Here is a 14,895-nt window from a genome sequence, read left to right on the forward strand (position 1 = left end):
AAAATGTACTACGAAAGGGAAAGAGTGTTCAGGAAAGAAATTGACAGAAATAGTTATGAGAACAGTTTGAAGGTGTTGGATGAACAAAATATACAAGCCTCGTCTGTAAAGGTACGAAGGGGTGAAGGTTTGAAGGAAAGAAGGGATAGTAAAGTGGAAGTTAAAGCAAGCGAAATAATCCCGATGTGTTCCATCGTCATAGGCGGAGTAGAGACTGAAATAATCTCAGAGTCTGGATCACGATTTAGTGTGGCAAGCAAGAGTGAATGGAACAGAAAACTAGCTAAAATATATGGAGATGAGCTTAAAGAATCCAACTTATCCCTAAAAATGTACACTGGGGAGGACATTAAAGTATTAGGACACAAAGTCGTGGATTTAATGTACAAGGGAATTTATACTAGGAGTGCTATATATATAACGGAAAGTGGACCCACCCTGCTAGGGTGGAAGGATCAAATGAAAATGAGAATATCTCCCAAAGGAAAAAATGAAGGGCTCATCAGTGAGCCGGCAAGGATCCAGAGCATGTTTGCAACTAAGGGTGAAACAGTTATCGCTCAAACGCAGCCGTGTAAGGTCTTGGCTGTTTTGGAAGGAGTTGATAGGAATAGAGAAAGTGGAAAAGTAGGAGCTAAGGACAAACTTAAGGATAAACGAGAAACTTTTCAAAGTTGGGTGGACGAAAGAGAAATACGTAAGAAACAAGTGAGAAATGGTAGTGAAGGCAATTTTGGGAAAAACAGAGAATTCGAAGGAGAGGGAGAGCGCATAATAAATACAGGAAAAGAGCGAAAAAGCATAAAATACAAGAGTAAACAATTTAATCACTATTAGACGAGGCAAAGTACCACATCGAATGAGTTCAGGGCCGAGACTAAAGAGGAATTTGTGGACAATTATGAAAAGGAAAGAGAGGCGGACACAAGTTTGATTGAGTATAAGGGTGAAAATACAGGTACATACTTTCAAAGGCCGAACATTGGTAAGAGGGAGAGTGAGAGTAAGGAAACGCAGAAAATACTAAAAGATTCCCCTCTTGAAGTCTTGTCGGGAAGAAGGGTCCACTCTACGATTATAGGAGAAAGCATAAGTGTCATGGCCCAGAAAACAGAACTGAGTTCTTCCAGGGGAGTCTCGAGAAGGAACCGGAGGATGGACATAGGTCAGCAGAGACTGGAGCTAATGATCAGGAGCCGCTTGAAATGGATCTTGATAAAGTTTTGGAGACTGTGCATGGCCAAGGAAAGGAGGGTAGAAGGGGGCTTAGACCAGTCACAGAAGATGACATTGAAAGAGAGACTCATCGTGTCAGAGGGAGTAGTTGGGGAGTGCCCCGGTCCATGTTACTGCTCAAGGAAGAGAACAACATTTCCGCCAGAATCACCCTTCCGGAGGGGGAGGGAAAGATTAGTAGAGGAGTGCGGAACTCCATGTTGAAGTAAATCTGTCCAGCATTGTCAGTTAAAGGGGAGCATAGGTGGGAAAAACGTTGTGGCACCTTTCCCCTGTCGGGTCCCTGAAGAGGCTGGTACAGCAGGTTTTGCATTTGGCATGGATTCAAAGGACATCAAAGGGAGACTTTTGGGACCTGACACTGATCATTTTGATGAGAAGGTTAACTGGCGCAGGAGTAGGGGAAGTTGCAGCTCAACGGTGCTCAGGATATTCCCCAAGAAAAAAAAATATGTGCTGTGGCAACTCACCGGGGTGGAGATATGGTTCAAGCATTGGGGCAATAATATACTATAGTGCCCTGGTTTGTAATGACTAGAGACACAGCATACTATTGCAATATTTCCCTTAATGTTGGGGAAAGGACACCTTGTATTGGTCCCTTTGCTTCCCTCTCCTCACCAGGTTTACGGCTGTACCATATTTTATACAGTGGGAATGGGGGTAAAAATATAACAAGTAATGTGTTGTACTTTAACTCTTGTTTTGACTAAATGCACCTCCAATCCCACAGGGGATTTCTCAGCCATTTTGGGGATTAGTTGTTTGTTATACTTGTACACGGTACCCTTTCGGGCCGGTGTGGTTATTACCTATTTCTCTTCCTTTTCCTTAGGATGAAGGAAGGCTGTTCTTCTCCTCAGAAGGGGGGCCTTAACACTCTCATTTAGGGTGTTCTGTTTTGAAACTTATTGGGGTAGTGTCTTACCCCCATGTGAGAAAGTTCTGGACATGGGTGGGACCCAGTGGATCTTTTGAACCCTTCGTCTAAGGCCCGTCTAGTTAGCTGTTACAGGGGTTTCCTGTAGATCATACTGTCAATCTGCTATTGTTACTTAGGACTTTGCTCCACCCTTTGGTTTCTTTTCTCTACTTTCACCCCCCCCCCCTGCTCTTTCCTGCTCCCTCGCCTCCTTTTGACTCACCCCTCTCGTCTCTCCTTTCTCCCTCCCATTGTTTCCTCCTTATTTCTTCCCTTGTTCTCCTTAGGGTGGAAGGTGTGTTGTAACCTCTCTCTCCATTATTCCCCTTTTGCCCACCCCTCTCCCCTTCCCCACTTGGTACTGTCCGCTCTGCCTCCGGGAGCTCGTGTTAGAATGTTGGTTGTGAGAGCTTACCGCCAAGCTGGGAACACCTGTTTGCTCATGACTAATACATTGATATTAAGAACCCTCTTGGAGTAGTGATTCTTTACTACACAGTGGCGCAAGGTGCTTGCAAATAAGCCGGATGGTATTTTGTGTATCATTTGGTGGCGCGCGCCACAGCTCCATTTGACCATCGCTGACGTCATGGGCTTCCTTGGGGAGCCTCGGCCACGTTCAGCTGATGATGACACCACGCCCAGCTGTTGGAAGCCACGCCCCCCGACGGGAAACGTCACCCTCGAAAGGAAGCAGCTAAACCTAAACATCGGCCAGAGTAGCTCGCGCGCTCCTGCGCACTGACGGACTGTGTGACGTGGACGCGCATGGCGGTGCGTCAGCGGACGCTCGGCGCCCGTGATTGGTGGATTTGCTGCTGGCGTTGCGCTCTGGGCCAGTCGTGCCGCTGCTGAGCCCGGTGCCGGAGCTCGCTTTGAGGCCTGCGGTGTGAGAGCCGGAGCTCCCCGGGGACTGAGGTCTCACGAGCCCGCCGGCGGCCCAGGTGAGGCGCGGGGATGGTGGGGAGGCTGGGCCGCGGCATTGCGGGGTGCTCGGGGGACGTGAGAGGGAGGAAGGCGGGGTGGGCGGTGAGAGGCCAATGGGAAGGGGCCTGTGGAGTGTATCTGGGAGAAGCCGGGAGCACCGGGCAGTGTGGAGGTGGGGCTCTGAAGACAGGCTGGGGGCGCTGACATCCCTGGAGGCCAGTAGGGGGACCAGGGAGCCCGGCCAAGGGGCTTCCACAGGAGTCTGAAGGGCCGAGGGAAGTCCTTCGTGGGGCGGGGCCGGGGCAGCCTATGGTGGGAGCAGGGGAAAGGGAACTATGGGGCGTTATGACGAGGTGTGACTGAGGCAGGGCTGTAAGGGGCCGGCTGGATGGGGGGCCCAGTAAAGGCGGTAGACGAGCTGAGGAGGGGACAGGAGGAGCTGCTGGAACGGGTCTAGGGGGGAGGTGAGGAGCAGGTAGGCTCCCCCGGCAGGGAGCAGCTGTGCCTGGAGGCAGAGACAGGTTTAGTAGGTTGGGGCTGACAGTGTAGCTCTGTGTGTGATATTGTGGTGAGCGAATTTGTGAAAGCTGACTTGTGTCAGACTTTAATGACGCTCTGGGAGGGTCCCTGGACACCAAGAGGAGAACTCTGCCCATGTGTGATGCTCTAATAGGCACTTGTACAAAGCTAGACTGGGAAATGCTTCCTGTCTGCTTTAGATACTTGCACAAGTGCCACCATTGCCTACGTAACGTTTGTGCTTGTGTTTTGAGTGTCTGCCATTTATTGCAGTATCATCATAGTATACTTCATTCGGCAGCAAAACAATACCATAAAAGTGCAGATAATAAAACATTCAAATGACATATATTTCACAGTGAGACGGACCCAAGCTAAAATACATATACAAAACAATTGCTGATAAAAGCCCAGTCTCTTCTAACAGTTTTGTACTAATGATTAAAAAATGTCATAGTTATAAAAGGAGTTGGCATCATTAAATGAGGTATTAACACGTGCAAAATTAATTTTCCTAACAGATGGCCCAATAAGTGTTCATTTCTATAAAAGATGCCCTAACCCCAGCAGTTCATGGACAGGATCTTTGGCCTGGCAGAGCTAAAATCAACATAAATACTCCTCTCCTCTAGTATTTGTGAGTCGCATTGCCGACCGTAAAAAGTTTGCAGTACTGTACCTCTACTTGTACTTTGTACGCATTTGTAACATGCACACGTCACTTTTTCCTCCTGTAATGCACCTTTTGCTACCTCTTGTATTTTGTTTGCTCGCAATTGTCACTTTTGCCTTATGTAACTTAACGTTTGCTTTTGTAATTTGTTCACTTGTAATCTTATCCTCATGTATCAGTACTGTTCCTATTGTGAAGCGCTCTGACACCTTCGGGTAAAGTCCGCACTATATAAAAGCGCATACAATAAATAAAAATGAGCGTGTAACACACATAAGAAGTCATCTCTGGAGGCTGGGGTGGTCTGTGAAGGTTCACGAGGAAGGTCACCTTAGGAAAGCCGGTCTGTAGGCAGTGGATCATTGGCATCCATCAAAGATGGGACCCGTGAGAGGGCATCTCTGTGGGTGTACTCATCTGTATGTTTGTTAGTAGTCCAGCTCCTGTTCGATTCGTTCTAGTGTAACGGCCATGTCAGTGCAGTACAAGGCAACCATCTGCATACCTTTTCATTCCCCGAGAGTATTGGCATTTTCGTGGTTTGGAAGATGGGTGTGTATATCTTGAGCATTGTGCCAAGCCCTCCTTGTAGGGAAGCTCATGTCTTGGAGTTTCTGTACGCTCATTTAGCGGACCTTTGAGGGAGGCACACCTCGATCTGTCCCTCTCTCCCTGCTTGGCAGAGAAGGTGAAGGGGTGGGGTCGTGCCCACTCTAGCCATGTCTCATACACCAGAAAGGGGGGCTTGACTTTGATGTAAACCTGAATTGTTCAGAAATGCGTTGTACTGTACTAATTGCAGTTGGGATGGATGCTTGATCACCAGGAATCAGCTTGTCTCGGTGGTTCTGATAAGTAGGATAGTCCTGCTCTCCACTGTACTCTGAAGAAGAGGCAGACCACACGGCGAGACTCAGCGTCTGCTTTGTTAGTGGTTTCAAGTGTAAACACAGTTTCTCCGTTAGTAATTTGTGTCTTGAATGGACGTTTGTAAAGAGCATCTCTACCAAGTACCACATAGGCCATCTTGTTCAGCTGTGATGTCACCACATTTTTATACATAGAAAGTTGTGGGAGTGTTGGCACAGTCACAGTGAGTCACTCCCCTGCAGCGAATGACTAAGGTATGTCACAGAATAAAGTGAAACCGCTGGCACATTGCTCATGTTTTATCTTTGCTCTGTCACTCTTGGCTTGGGAGGTTTGAGTAAAGACCGTGGGCTGCTCTGTATGGCTCAAAAGCATGGAGGGGGTTTAGGAGTGGCAAGTGCTCGAGGCTCAGTCACCTCCTTCCTCTCTTGGCGCTTAATCCGCGATGACAAGCTGGAAAACCACACTTGTGTTACAGAGAAATACCCAGCAGAGCCGGTTATTGTTAGCCTACACGTCTCATCATTCTTGCTGCTGCTGGGCAAGTTTTAATTAGACAACTGGACCTTTGGGGAATTCCAACACCTGTGCCCTCGTGTGGTGGTGCAGCTGTAGAGCTATTGTCATTTGCTGCAAATGCACTGCAAGGAGCTTTCGTTTTTTACTGTTCAAAATTGCCGGTCAATCATAAAATCTTTATTCCGGCGATTCGATAAAGCCGTAAAAGTACATAATTAAAAACAGTTAAAATGCAGGTTTAAAACCAATATAGTCTACACCCTTTTAAAGCAGATGTCCTCACTATACTGCCTTCAAAAATGTTCAAAAGCATGTTTTCCTTAACTGAATTGCAGCAACAATATAGCTCAAGACAGCAGTGCAATTTTCAAATGAAGACAGACGTAGTGAATGTACGAATCCCTCTTTGTACGAAGTAAAATGCTTGTGCGTTAATGTGTTGTAAGAAACGCCTCCTAAAAATATTATATGGGGAACAAAATCATTAAGGGTGCAGTTGATTGGGCAGATATACCTCACATGGAAGCGGATTAAACCATGTGTCAAACACAATTCACTTTCTAGCAGCCCTTCCTTTAGACTAAAGGAAAGGCTGTTAAAAAGTGAATTGTGTCGAGTCTTAACTGAGTGGAGAAGTGTGGCTCACTGATTAGAGCGGCAGACCCTGATGCAGAGGTCTGGCCCGGGACCAGGGTTCAATTCCCGACGCGGCAGGGTCCTGAGCCCAAAATGTCCATGGACTCGATAATTCTCGCCTCGGTGCCTATTCTAATCATGGGGTCCCACGCTGCAACTCTGGGCAATAGTTGCTTAATCTCCACTATGCGGGATGCCTGGCCTTCACCCTGGGGATACCCAGTAGGGGGTTATCTCACAGGGAAAAGCCAGGACGGGTTCCCAAGGCAAGCGCCTTGATGCCTTCGGGTGATACGTGCGCTATATAAGTCGCAATACATACATACATACATACATACATACATAGTCAGGTAAAACTTGTTCTGTGGGCTAACAATCCAAGTTAAGATAGGGTCTAAACTTATGGTTGTAACAATTTCCACGGTACATAGTAACTGAATACATGTTAAGTGATATTCCTAGTCTCGTGTCCTCTCTGTGATTCAAAACTTCGTTTGACTATTTCTTTAAATTTGGGACTTACGCCAGAAAGCATATCAAATAGATGTCTAAGTCTCATGATAGGGAAGGTATCTTTTGACGTAAGTCTGCCATTGGATGTCAAACATATCATCTAGACTAAGACGGTCTAGATGATATGTACTTTAACACCTGCCTGGAAAATTCTGGCCTTGGGTTATGCCATAACTTTAACCACAGTAATAGTGGGGCAACATTAATTTGGTCCTCCACAAAGCTAATGCACAGTTCTTAATGAGACTTGAAGTGGTTTTTGGAATAGCTAGGATCTTACATAAAAAACCTGTTTGGCTACCTGTAACTTCCCTGGGGCAACATGGCCCCAAACTCCAGCTCCATATGCACCAACTGAGACATCTGCTATTATTGAGTTTGGTCACCTCCTTGATGTAGAAAATGGCAAACTGTCATGTCACCGTATTTGCCTATGATTATAACGATATTTGTTTAACAGCTTTAAGCATATGAAGTTGTGTGGTTGCAGGGCTGATTGGCTGCGCCTTGGGTGACGTAATGCGTTTCCATTGGTGGTAAATGTTTTTTAAACTCCGTAGACCAACTTTGTTTGTCTTTTGGTTGCAGTTGAGTTCTAAGTAAAAATAGTTTGTTCCCAAAGTCATTATTATTATGACTGTGTATTTCAGGCATGTTTGTTGGCAGTTGCTTTACGCTAGGTAGCTATCAGATGTGCCCAGAATATCTGTTGCCTTGATACATGTAGAACCTGCTGAAACACACCGATCATGCAGTGATAGCTACCTCAACTGATCCCTGCCCTAAGGTTGCAATACAGTCTTCTGAGTTCAACCAGTGGAAAACGTTTCAACGTAACCTTTATGCAAAAGGAAGGCATGTGCTTTTATTTTCTGCTTAAAAAAATACTATACCTGACTGTATGCCTGACTCTTGGATGGTGGCCAATTGCTAATGCCTGCACGAAATCCGAAGATTATTTGTTCTGTACATCGCTTTCCATCTAGTTAACAGCTACTACAGCAAGAAAATGTGTCGACTACCTGTGCCATATTGGTCCTAATTGACCGGACTAAAAACATACTATAACTGACTGCATGCCTGACTCGAAGACGGCGACTGCTTGCTAATACCCAGGCAAAACCGGGAGATAAGCCGAACATAATTTCCTCTACACATCGCTTTCCATTCACTAGTCAGTTCGGAAGTTAGTAGCTGCTGCAGCAAGAAAATGTGTCAATATTGGTGATTATAATTATACTCGAGCTCACCTGGGTGACAGTACAGCTTTTCTGTATGACTTCTACTGGCAGCCGTTAACACCAAGGTGCATACAAGGCTCATGCTAGACCCATACTCATAGGAGCGGATGGGGGCATAATGAAGATTTAAAGATACACAATCTGTCATACGTTCTCAATCCCTCCAGACCCAATGTTATCCAAAATTCACAAAATTAATTTTTCTTTTGTAACACCTGAGATTTGTCCAACGTTCATCACTACATCTACAACGCAAGAATCTCATCTTTCTATGCCGTACTCGTCCAAGATACTACTTATCTCAATAGTAAGTCGTGTTCCTCTACACCAAAACACACTAAGCTATATCTCTACAACAAGCTCAACCCTCGTCCGAATATGGCGGATAAAGAAAACAAAGCAAGTTTGAATAGAGTCAAGGCCGATCCGCCAAATCCAGACCCGCCAACTAAAGTTAATTAAGACAATTATTCCACCATGGAAACCATCTTTAAAACACTTGCTGATGTTCATGAAATAGCCTGTCGCAATCCCATGTACCTGAAAACCAAGAACCGCAGAAACAAAGAAAGTCCTCCCCTTCACCTCAAGACCAACCCATCACACTGCTGATTGCAGGATGGACGAATGAACTCAAGGGGAAAGAGAAGTGGAAAAAACCCAACAGGCCTGGGGAGGAAGAGGACAATGCCTTAGGGTAACAGTTTCCTGTTGAGGATGGAAGACGAAATCTGCCTTGGGGAGAATCTTGGTGTAGCAAGGGAAGACCACTGTCTGGAAAACACAAGAGAAGGAGATTTGAGAGTAAAGTAACAAAGGGGTGGTGTAATCAACAGATAGAGGACCTTCACTACTTTGTTTTCAGTAGAAAAGTAAGTCATTAACTCACCACAGATTAATCTATTTTAAGGATCCATATAAGGATAGTCTTGGAAGAGATGACTCAACAGTGGTTAAGAAAAACAGTCCTAAAAGTCCATTAAGCCAGTGCACTGAACCCAATATATATGGTGTAGGGAAATAAAGGAAATACCTTGGGTATTGGAACACCTCCTGTCAGACAGGGCAATACTGCCAAGACTGGGTGTTGAGGAAAAGCTGGAAAAAATAGAGAACCGCTCCTGCGGTATGTGTCTAGAGTTGTTGAAAAGAAAGCTGCACAAGCCGGGCACCAGGAATAAAATCAAAGGAACCGCTCTTGCGGACCCTCATTATGAATTGCGAAGTTCGTGGCTGGAGCCGTATCGCAGTAATGGGAGGGGAAAAAAAGGAACCGCTCCTGCGGTCTCTTAAGAAGCGTTGCGGTGTTTGCGGTAGGAGCCGTACACAGGGGTGGGAGAAAATAAATGTAGCCGCTCCTGCGGGATCTGTTTCAGTGGTGTTCAAGGCGGCAGCAGAGCACAACGATAACAAAGAATACTGCTCCTGCAGTGTTGGGTGTGGCGGTGTTCACAACGGCAGTCAGACACCGAAAAATGGCAATAACCAAGTTAACCACTCCTGCGGTATTTGTTGCATTGGTGTTCAAGGCAGCTGCAGAGCACCGCAATGACAAATAAAACTGCTCCTGCAGTTTTGGGCATGGTGATTAACACAGCAGCAGCCGTGCATTGAGAGGAATACAGGAAAGTTCGGAGATGGCGGGAAACAGCGAGCCACTCCAACAAGGAATCCAGAAACTAGTATCTTCAAAGCCAAGCAACTCAAAGTTGTTTTAGGTGAGTTAGATATAGGAACACCCCCTATCACATGGTGACTTTGGGCCCAATGAGGAAGGAGAAAGTTATTTAAAGGACGAGTACCAAGAAAGGAATAATCATTCATACAAAGGAAGAGGGTGACATGACCTCGAATGGTAATATAGCTAAGTCAACAAAAGAAAACACTGATGCCATGAAAAACAAAATCTCTGCAATCTGCCAAGACATGAGGGAAACCAACTCCAGAATGCAGAAGCAGAAAGTAGGATCAGCCACCTGGAGGATTCGGCTACCAAAATCAGTAAATACCTCCAAACACTCAGTATTACCACAAACTCACTTGCCAAACAACTTGCGGAATTTGAGGACTGAAATAGATGTGTAAACCTTCGGATCTTTGGAATACCGGAAGGGGAAGAAGATGGAGCTGAATCATGAGTCACCTTTTTGGAGAAATGGTTCACACAAGCCACGAAAATAGTATTTAACAAACCCCTGGAACTTGATAGGGCCCACACTGTGCCAACTAGGAAGCTACCGTACAAAAAAAACCAAGACCTATCGCTTGCAAACCACTTCGCTTCCAACATGTGGACTGATCTTATCTTTCATGAGGAAGTATAATCGCATGCTATGGAAAGGTAACAAAATCTTCATATCTCCGGACTACTGCAAAAACACGGTGGGAATGAGGAGAGGCTTCCTAGCCTTCAGCCCAAGACTTGAAGCCATGATTTATCAGTTCTTATTTACGGGACCAGAAAAATATTGTATCTTAGTCCAAGGGACTCCATATATGTTCACTGATCCACATCTCTTTGAAGAAATTAGACAAAAAAGAAGATGCAGTAATGGACACCTCATATCACAACACAGCCAGTTCGTCATCCAGACATTAACTCTGTTTGTACATGAAGGTAACACTTCAGCCCTGATCCTTCTCCAGCGGCACCACTGTTGCCTACCAAATGTTTCATTAATGATGCCTGTTAGATACATAGAATTCATCGGTCGTACTACTTGACGGGTCCAATACCTAGGAGACATTCCGACATCTCCCACTTTACCATACCACTAAAATATAATGATGCTGCCTTTAATCTTTACTGGTGCTCTCCTTGCTCTGTTTTGTTTGATTTCCTTACTATCTGGAATCTCTGACGTGACAGGTTCTGCAGCCATAGGTAAGAAAACCGGTGTTCTAACACTCATCTCAAAGAAAGCAAACATTGACTGTGTCAGCACATCTGACACCCAGGGTAGATGGGTCATTTCGAAGTTGGTCAAACACAATCTGAAATTCTATATCGCCAATATTGACGCACACCGCAAAGACTACCCTGGTTTCAGGGAGGAACTCTCAAATAAACTCAAGTCAGTCCCTGACTCAGCCACTCTCATATTTGCCCCGGGATTTCAACCTACCTTTAGACCCTGCGCTAGATAGAAACTCGCACTGCCACCCCAAAAAAATCAGACAAAAGCTTTCAGAAACCTATTTAAGCTATTCAATGTGATTGACACATGGAGAATACAGAACCTGACAGAAAGGGTTTATACTTTATACTCATACCGCCATAATTCATACTCTCGCATTGATTACCTTCTGATGTCTGGAAATGCCATAAATAGAAGAGGCCCATCATTTCAAGGCGCTGACTTTCAGCATCATCTGTCTTTTCCTTAGTTGAAGATGGTTCCATACTTTTGAGTGAATATAAGAATGCTTTGGCCCAGCTACTTTTGAGGGTTGAAATGTTATTGGGCATGATGCTTCCCCACCCAATTCATCCTTAGTAGCACTGTACTCCTGTGTCAAATTTGTGCATTACGCACAGCTGTCACCAAATGCACTGGATCAGTTAATTTCATGACTTCTGCAGTAGGCGCTCGCATTCTTGTTAGAAGCCGACCCTTATGACCTGCATAAGCTAAGCTAACTACACATTATATTTTTCGTTCAAGTTCACATTTGTATTTTCCTGTCTCTCCTGCTGACAAGCCCATCACTCGTGCCTGACCTCTCCCCAAATGCCTGATAGCCTCCTGACTGCACATTGTGGGCATTCATGATATCGTTGTTTTAATATATTGGTCCTGAGAAGTGGTATCCACCCATGGCGTAATGGTGGCCCTGGCAGTCTGGTGGTAGTTTTTGACTTATGTGTATCCATTGAACAGTGGTGTGCGGCCCGCTTAACTGTTCTCCACCAGGACCACCCCAAAGCTACTCTAATTTAGGAAAGAGTTGAAGACTCGCCTCCATAGCACAATGCAGCAACAGACCAGATACCTCTCCTATCACTCACTGAGTTTATGATTGTCTTTGACTTTGCGCAGTGCTCTACTGTTGTGGCTATTTTTGTGCGATAGAAATATGGAACACCCATCATCTCAAAATAGAATGGTGATGAATATTGTTATATACTTTTGTGTGTTTGGACAAACAATTAAGAACCATAACTGCTCTTTGGTACAGTTTGATTTCATCTCCTTGGCTCATTCTTTGACTGGATGACACTTGCAACATTGTATGACTCGCAGGCTGGGTTTAAGAGCAGGAGCACTCCGGTACCGGTATCGCTAGGCGTCCCTCAAGGATCCTCCCTCTCCCCAACACTGTTCAACCTAGTTATGGAACCGCTCACCACGTTGCTACAGGCTTCTAATGTGCACTTTCACATGTATGCCGACGACACCCAACTTTATCTCAAAATACAATCTCCCAAGGACATCATGCTGCTGAACACCACGATCAAAAACACCCAATCCTGGCTTGCAGAGAATCACCTCAAACTCAATGCTCTGAAGACCGAGTTCCTCCTGATCTCACCTCCCGCTAAAATATCCACGGCTCAAATATGGCTTAAGCAATTAACGGCTCTAAATGTACAGCCCATCGTAGTAGACTCAGCTAAATCTTTAGGCATAACACTTGACACCAATCTCAACATGCAGCAGCACATCAGCAAGGCAACCAAAGGAGCGAACTTCCAAATCAATACCCTGAGAAAACTTAAACCCTTCCTTCCGGCCAAAGACTTCCAAACTGCAGTACAATCAATAGTCATCCCGCACATAGAATACGGTAGCACCGCCCTCTGCGGGCTCCCCCTAACTACAACGGCACCCCTAAGAGCGTCCCTTAACGCCGCAGCGAGACTCGTCACAGGCTCAAAAAAACACTCGCATATCTCCCCGGACTTTAAATCACTGAACTGGCTACCTTTTGAAGCCAGAATTCAACTGAAAATCGCATGCATGACACACAAGGCTGTGCATCTGAATTCACCCGCCTACCTCACTCAAAAGTTGACAATTTCGGGTGGCTCCCGAACTACTAGGAGCACAAGCAATCTTCTGCTGAAACCTAGAAGATTTCGGAAAGAAAAAACGTATAAACGCTCCTTTTCAGGTATGGCACCCAGGATCTGGAACGCACTCCCTCCTGAAACAAGGCTCATCTCCTCCAACACAATCTTTAAGAATGAAGTTAAAGCGATCCTCATGGCAAAATACACATGACCTATTCTACGTATCACTACGAATGTCACATGAGTATCACATGAATCTATACCCTGTATTATCGAATTACGTAATTGTATACGCTCAATCTTTGTATTTTGTTATAATGTGTGATGCACTTGGTTGATTATGTATATTGTTATATTGTTGACGCACCTGGTTGACTTTGCACACTTTACCCTCTCCACCTCAACGATCCTTACTTCCCTTCTACTATCGCACCTGTGGGACTATACATTCTGCACACACCCACCTCAACTAGGCCCACCTTTAAACTCTAAATACTCTAAACACGCTTAAGCAAGTATATGCTCCCTGTTATTGCACTTTATGCTATTGACACAATTGTTTGTCTATACTCAGTGTATCTACACTACCACACCTGTGACCTACCTCATGTCCTTTGACCTACCCATGTAACTAGCACCTTGTACCTAACTACCTCATATATTACTTTGTATATACGCTTCTTACCTTGTATTTTTACTCTGTATTCTTACTTGTAAAGCGCTCTGATATCTGCAAAGATCTTGTTCGCGCTATATAAAACTCAAAATAAAATAAAAAATAAATAAACTCTCAGCTTGGGTTACTGATGAACTTGGAATGAGGGCGAACCCCCCTCTGTTATGAGGCTACGCATTGGCTCTGAATTTATTCTTACTGCTGCAGCCGTCATACTCTTTAGAGCTTTGCTTAGCCTCCTATGTAGGACACTCCTTTTAAATTGTTCATTTTGGCAATTTCATGTATTTTTTTTTTTAATTAGTAGTAGTACTCCTCTTTAACAAAAGCCAGTTATTTATGTGAACTGTTGGTAAGTCTGCTGGGCAAGATAACTTTGTCAGCAAACTTCTTTCTGCCGCAGGCCACTCAAGATTTACTTGTAGATTAATTAAATCGGCATATTCTACTCTGAATGCCAATGTAAATAGAACACAGCCAGACCTTCAAGCACAGTCAGCCCCCGTACTCTTTGGATGGCTGCACCATCATCCATTGGAATGAAGGAGTTTGGGGAGTTACTCGTGGAATGTCTTTCTGTTAATTGTGGTTTTCCTTTTGTAATTCTTAAGGTGCTGCGTCCGTCTCTTCCTCGGCCCGGTGGAATAAGATGTCAGAAGGAGAAGTCGGGACTACCCCCAGCACCGGCTCTGACCCCAAGTTGGAGTCTTTGTCAGCAATGCCTACTGTGGCTTCCATGTCTCCCCCGGTGACTGCCTCCTCTGCCCCTGCTCCCCCCCCTGAAGAGGAGGAAGAAGAGAGTGAAGACGAGTCTGAAATTTTGGAGGAGTCTCCTTGTGGACGTTGGCAGAAGAGACGTGAAGAGGTCAGTTAACCTTTGGGGCGTCATTATTTTCTGTGCGACTTTGTTTACTGTACATAATGTCTGGCAGGTGCACCTACTGAAACCATGTCCATTAAGCCTAGGGTGTACTGTAGGATCAATTCACATTGTGAGATGTCGCTTGTTGATGCGTTAATTGAAGCGTGTGATGTTCTTAACCAGATGAAGCAGTGGTTTGTATGGAGGTTATCTAAATTAGGAGCACTGAATCGTAGTTGGGCCTCTCCGTAAAAGGGTCCATGGCATTACTCTACGTTATATTTTTC

General features: G+C 45.1%; 1 protein-coding gene across 1 annotated transcript in view; it reads left to right on the plus strand.

Moving 5' to 3' along the window:
- Positions 1–2,946: 2,946 nt before the first annotated feature.
- Positions 2,947–14,895, plus strand: part of NRBP1 (nuclear receptor binding protein 1) — a 249,469-nt gene continuing 237,520 nt past the window's right edge. Inside the window, exons 1-2 of the mRNA XM_078650110.1 lie at positions 2,947–3,102; positions 14,358–14,611. Coding sequence (XP_078506236.1) covers positions 14,396–14,611 — 216 coding nt within the window. The 5' untranslated portion in view covers positions 2,947–3,102; positions 14,358–14,395. The remainder of the gene's footprint in view (positions 3,103–14,357; positions 14,612–14,895) is intronic.

The sequence above is a fragment of the Lissotriton helveticus genome, chromosome 6 (assembly GCF_964261635.1).
Source record: "Lissotriton helveticus chromosome 6, aLisHel1.1, whole genome shotgun sequence".
Classification (NCBI taxonomy): domain Eukaryota; kingdom Metazoa; phylum Chordata; class Amphibia; order Caudata; family Salamandridae; genus Lissotriton; species Lissotriton helveticus.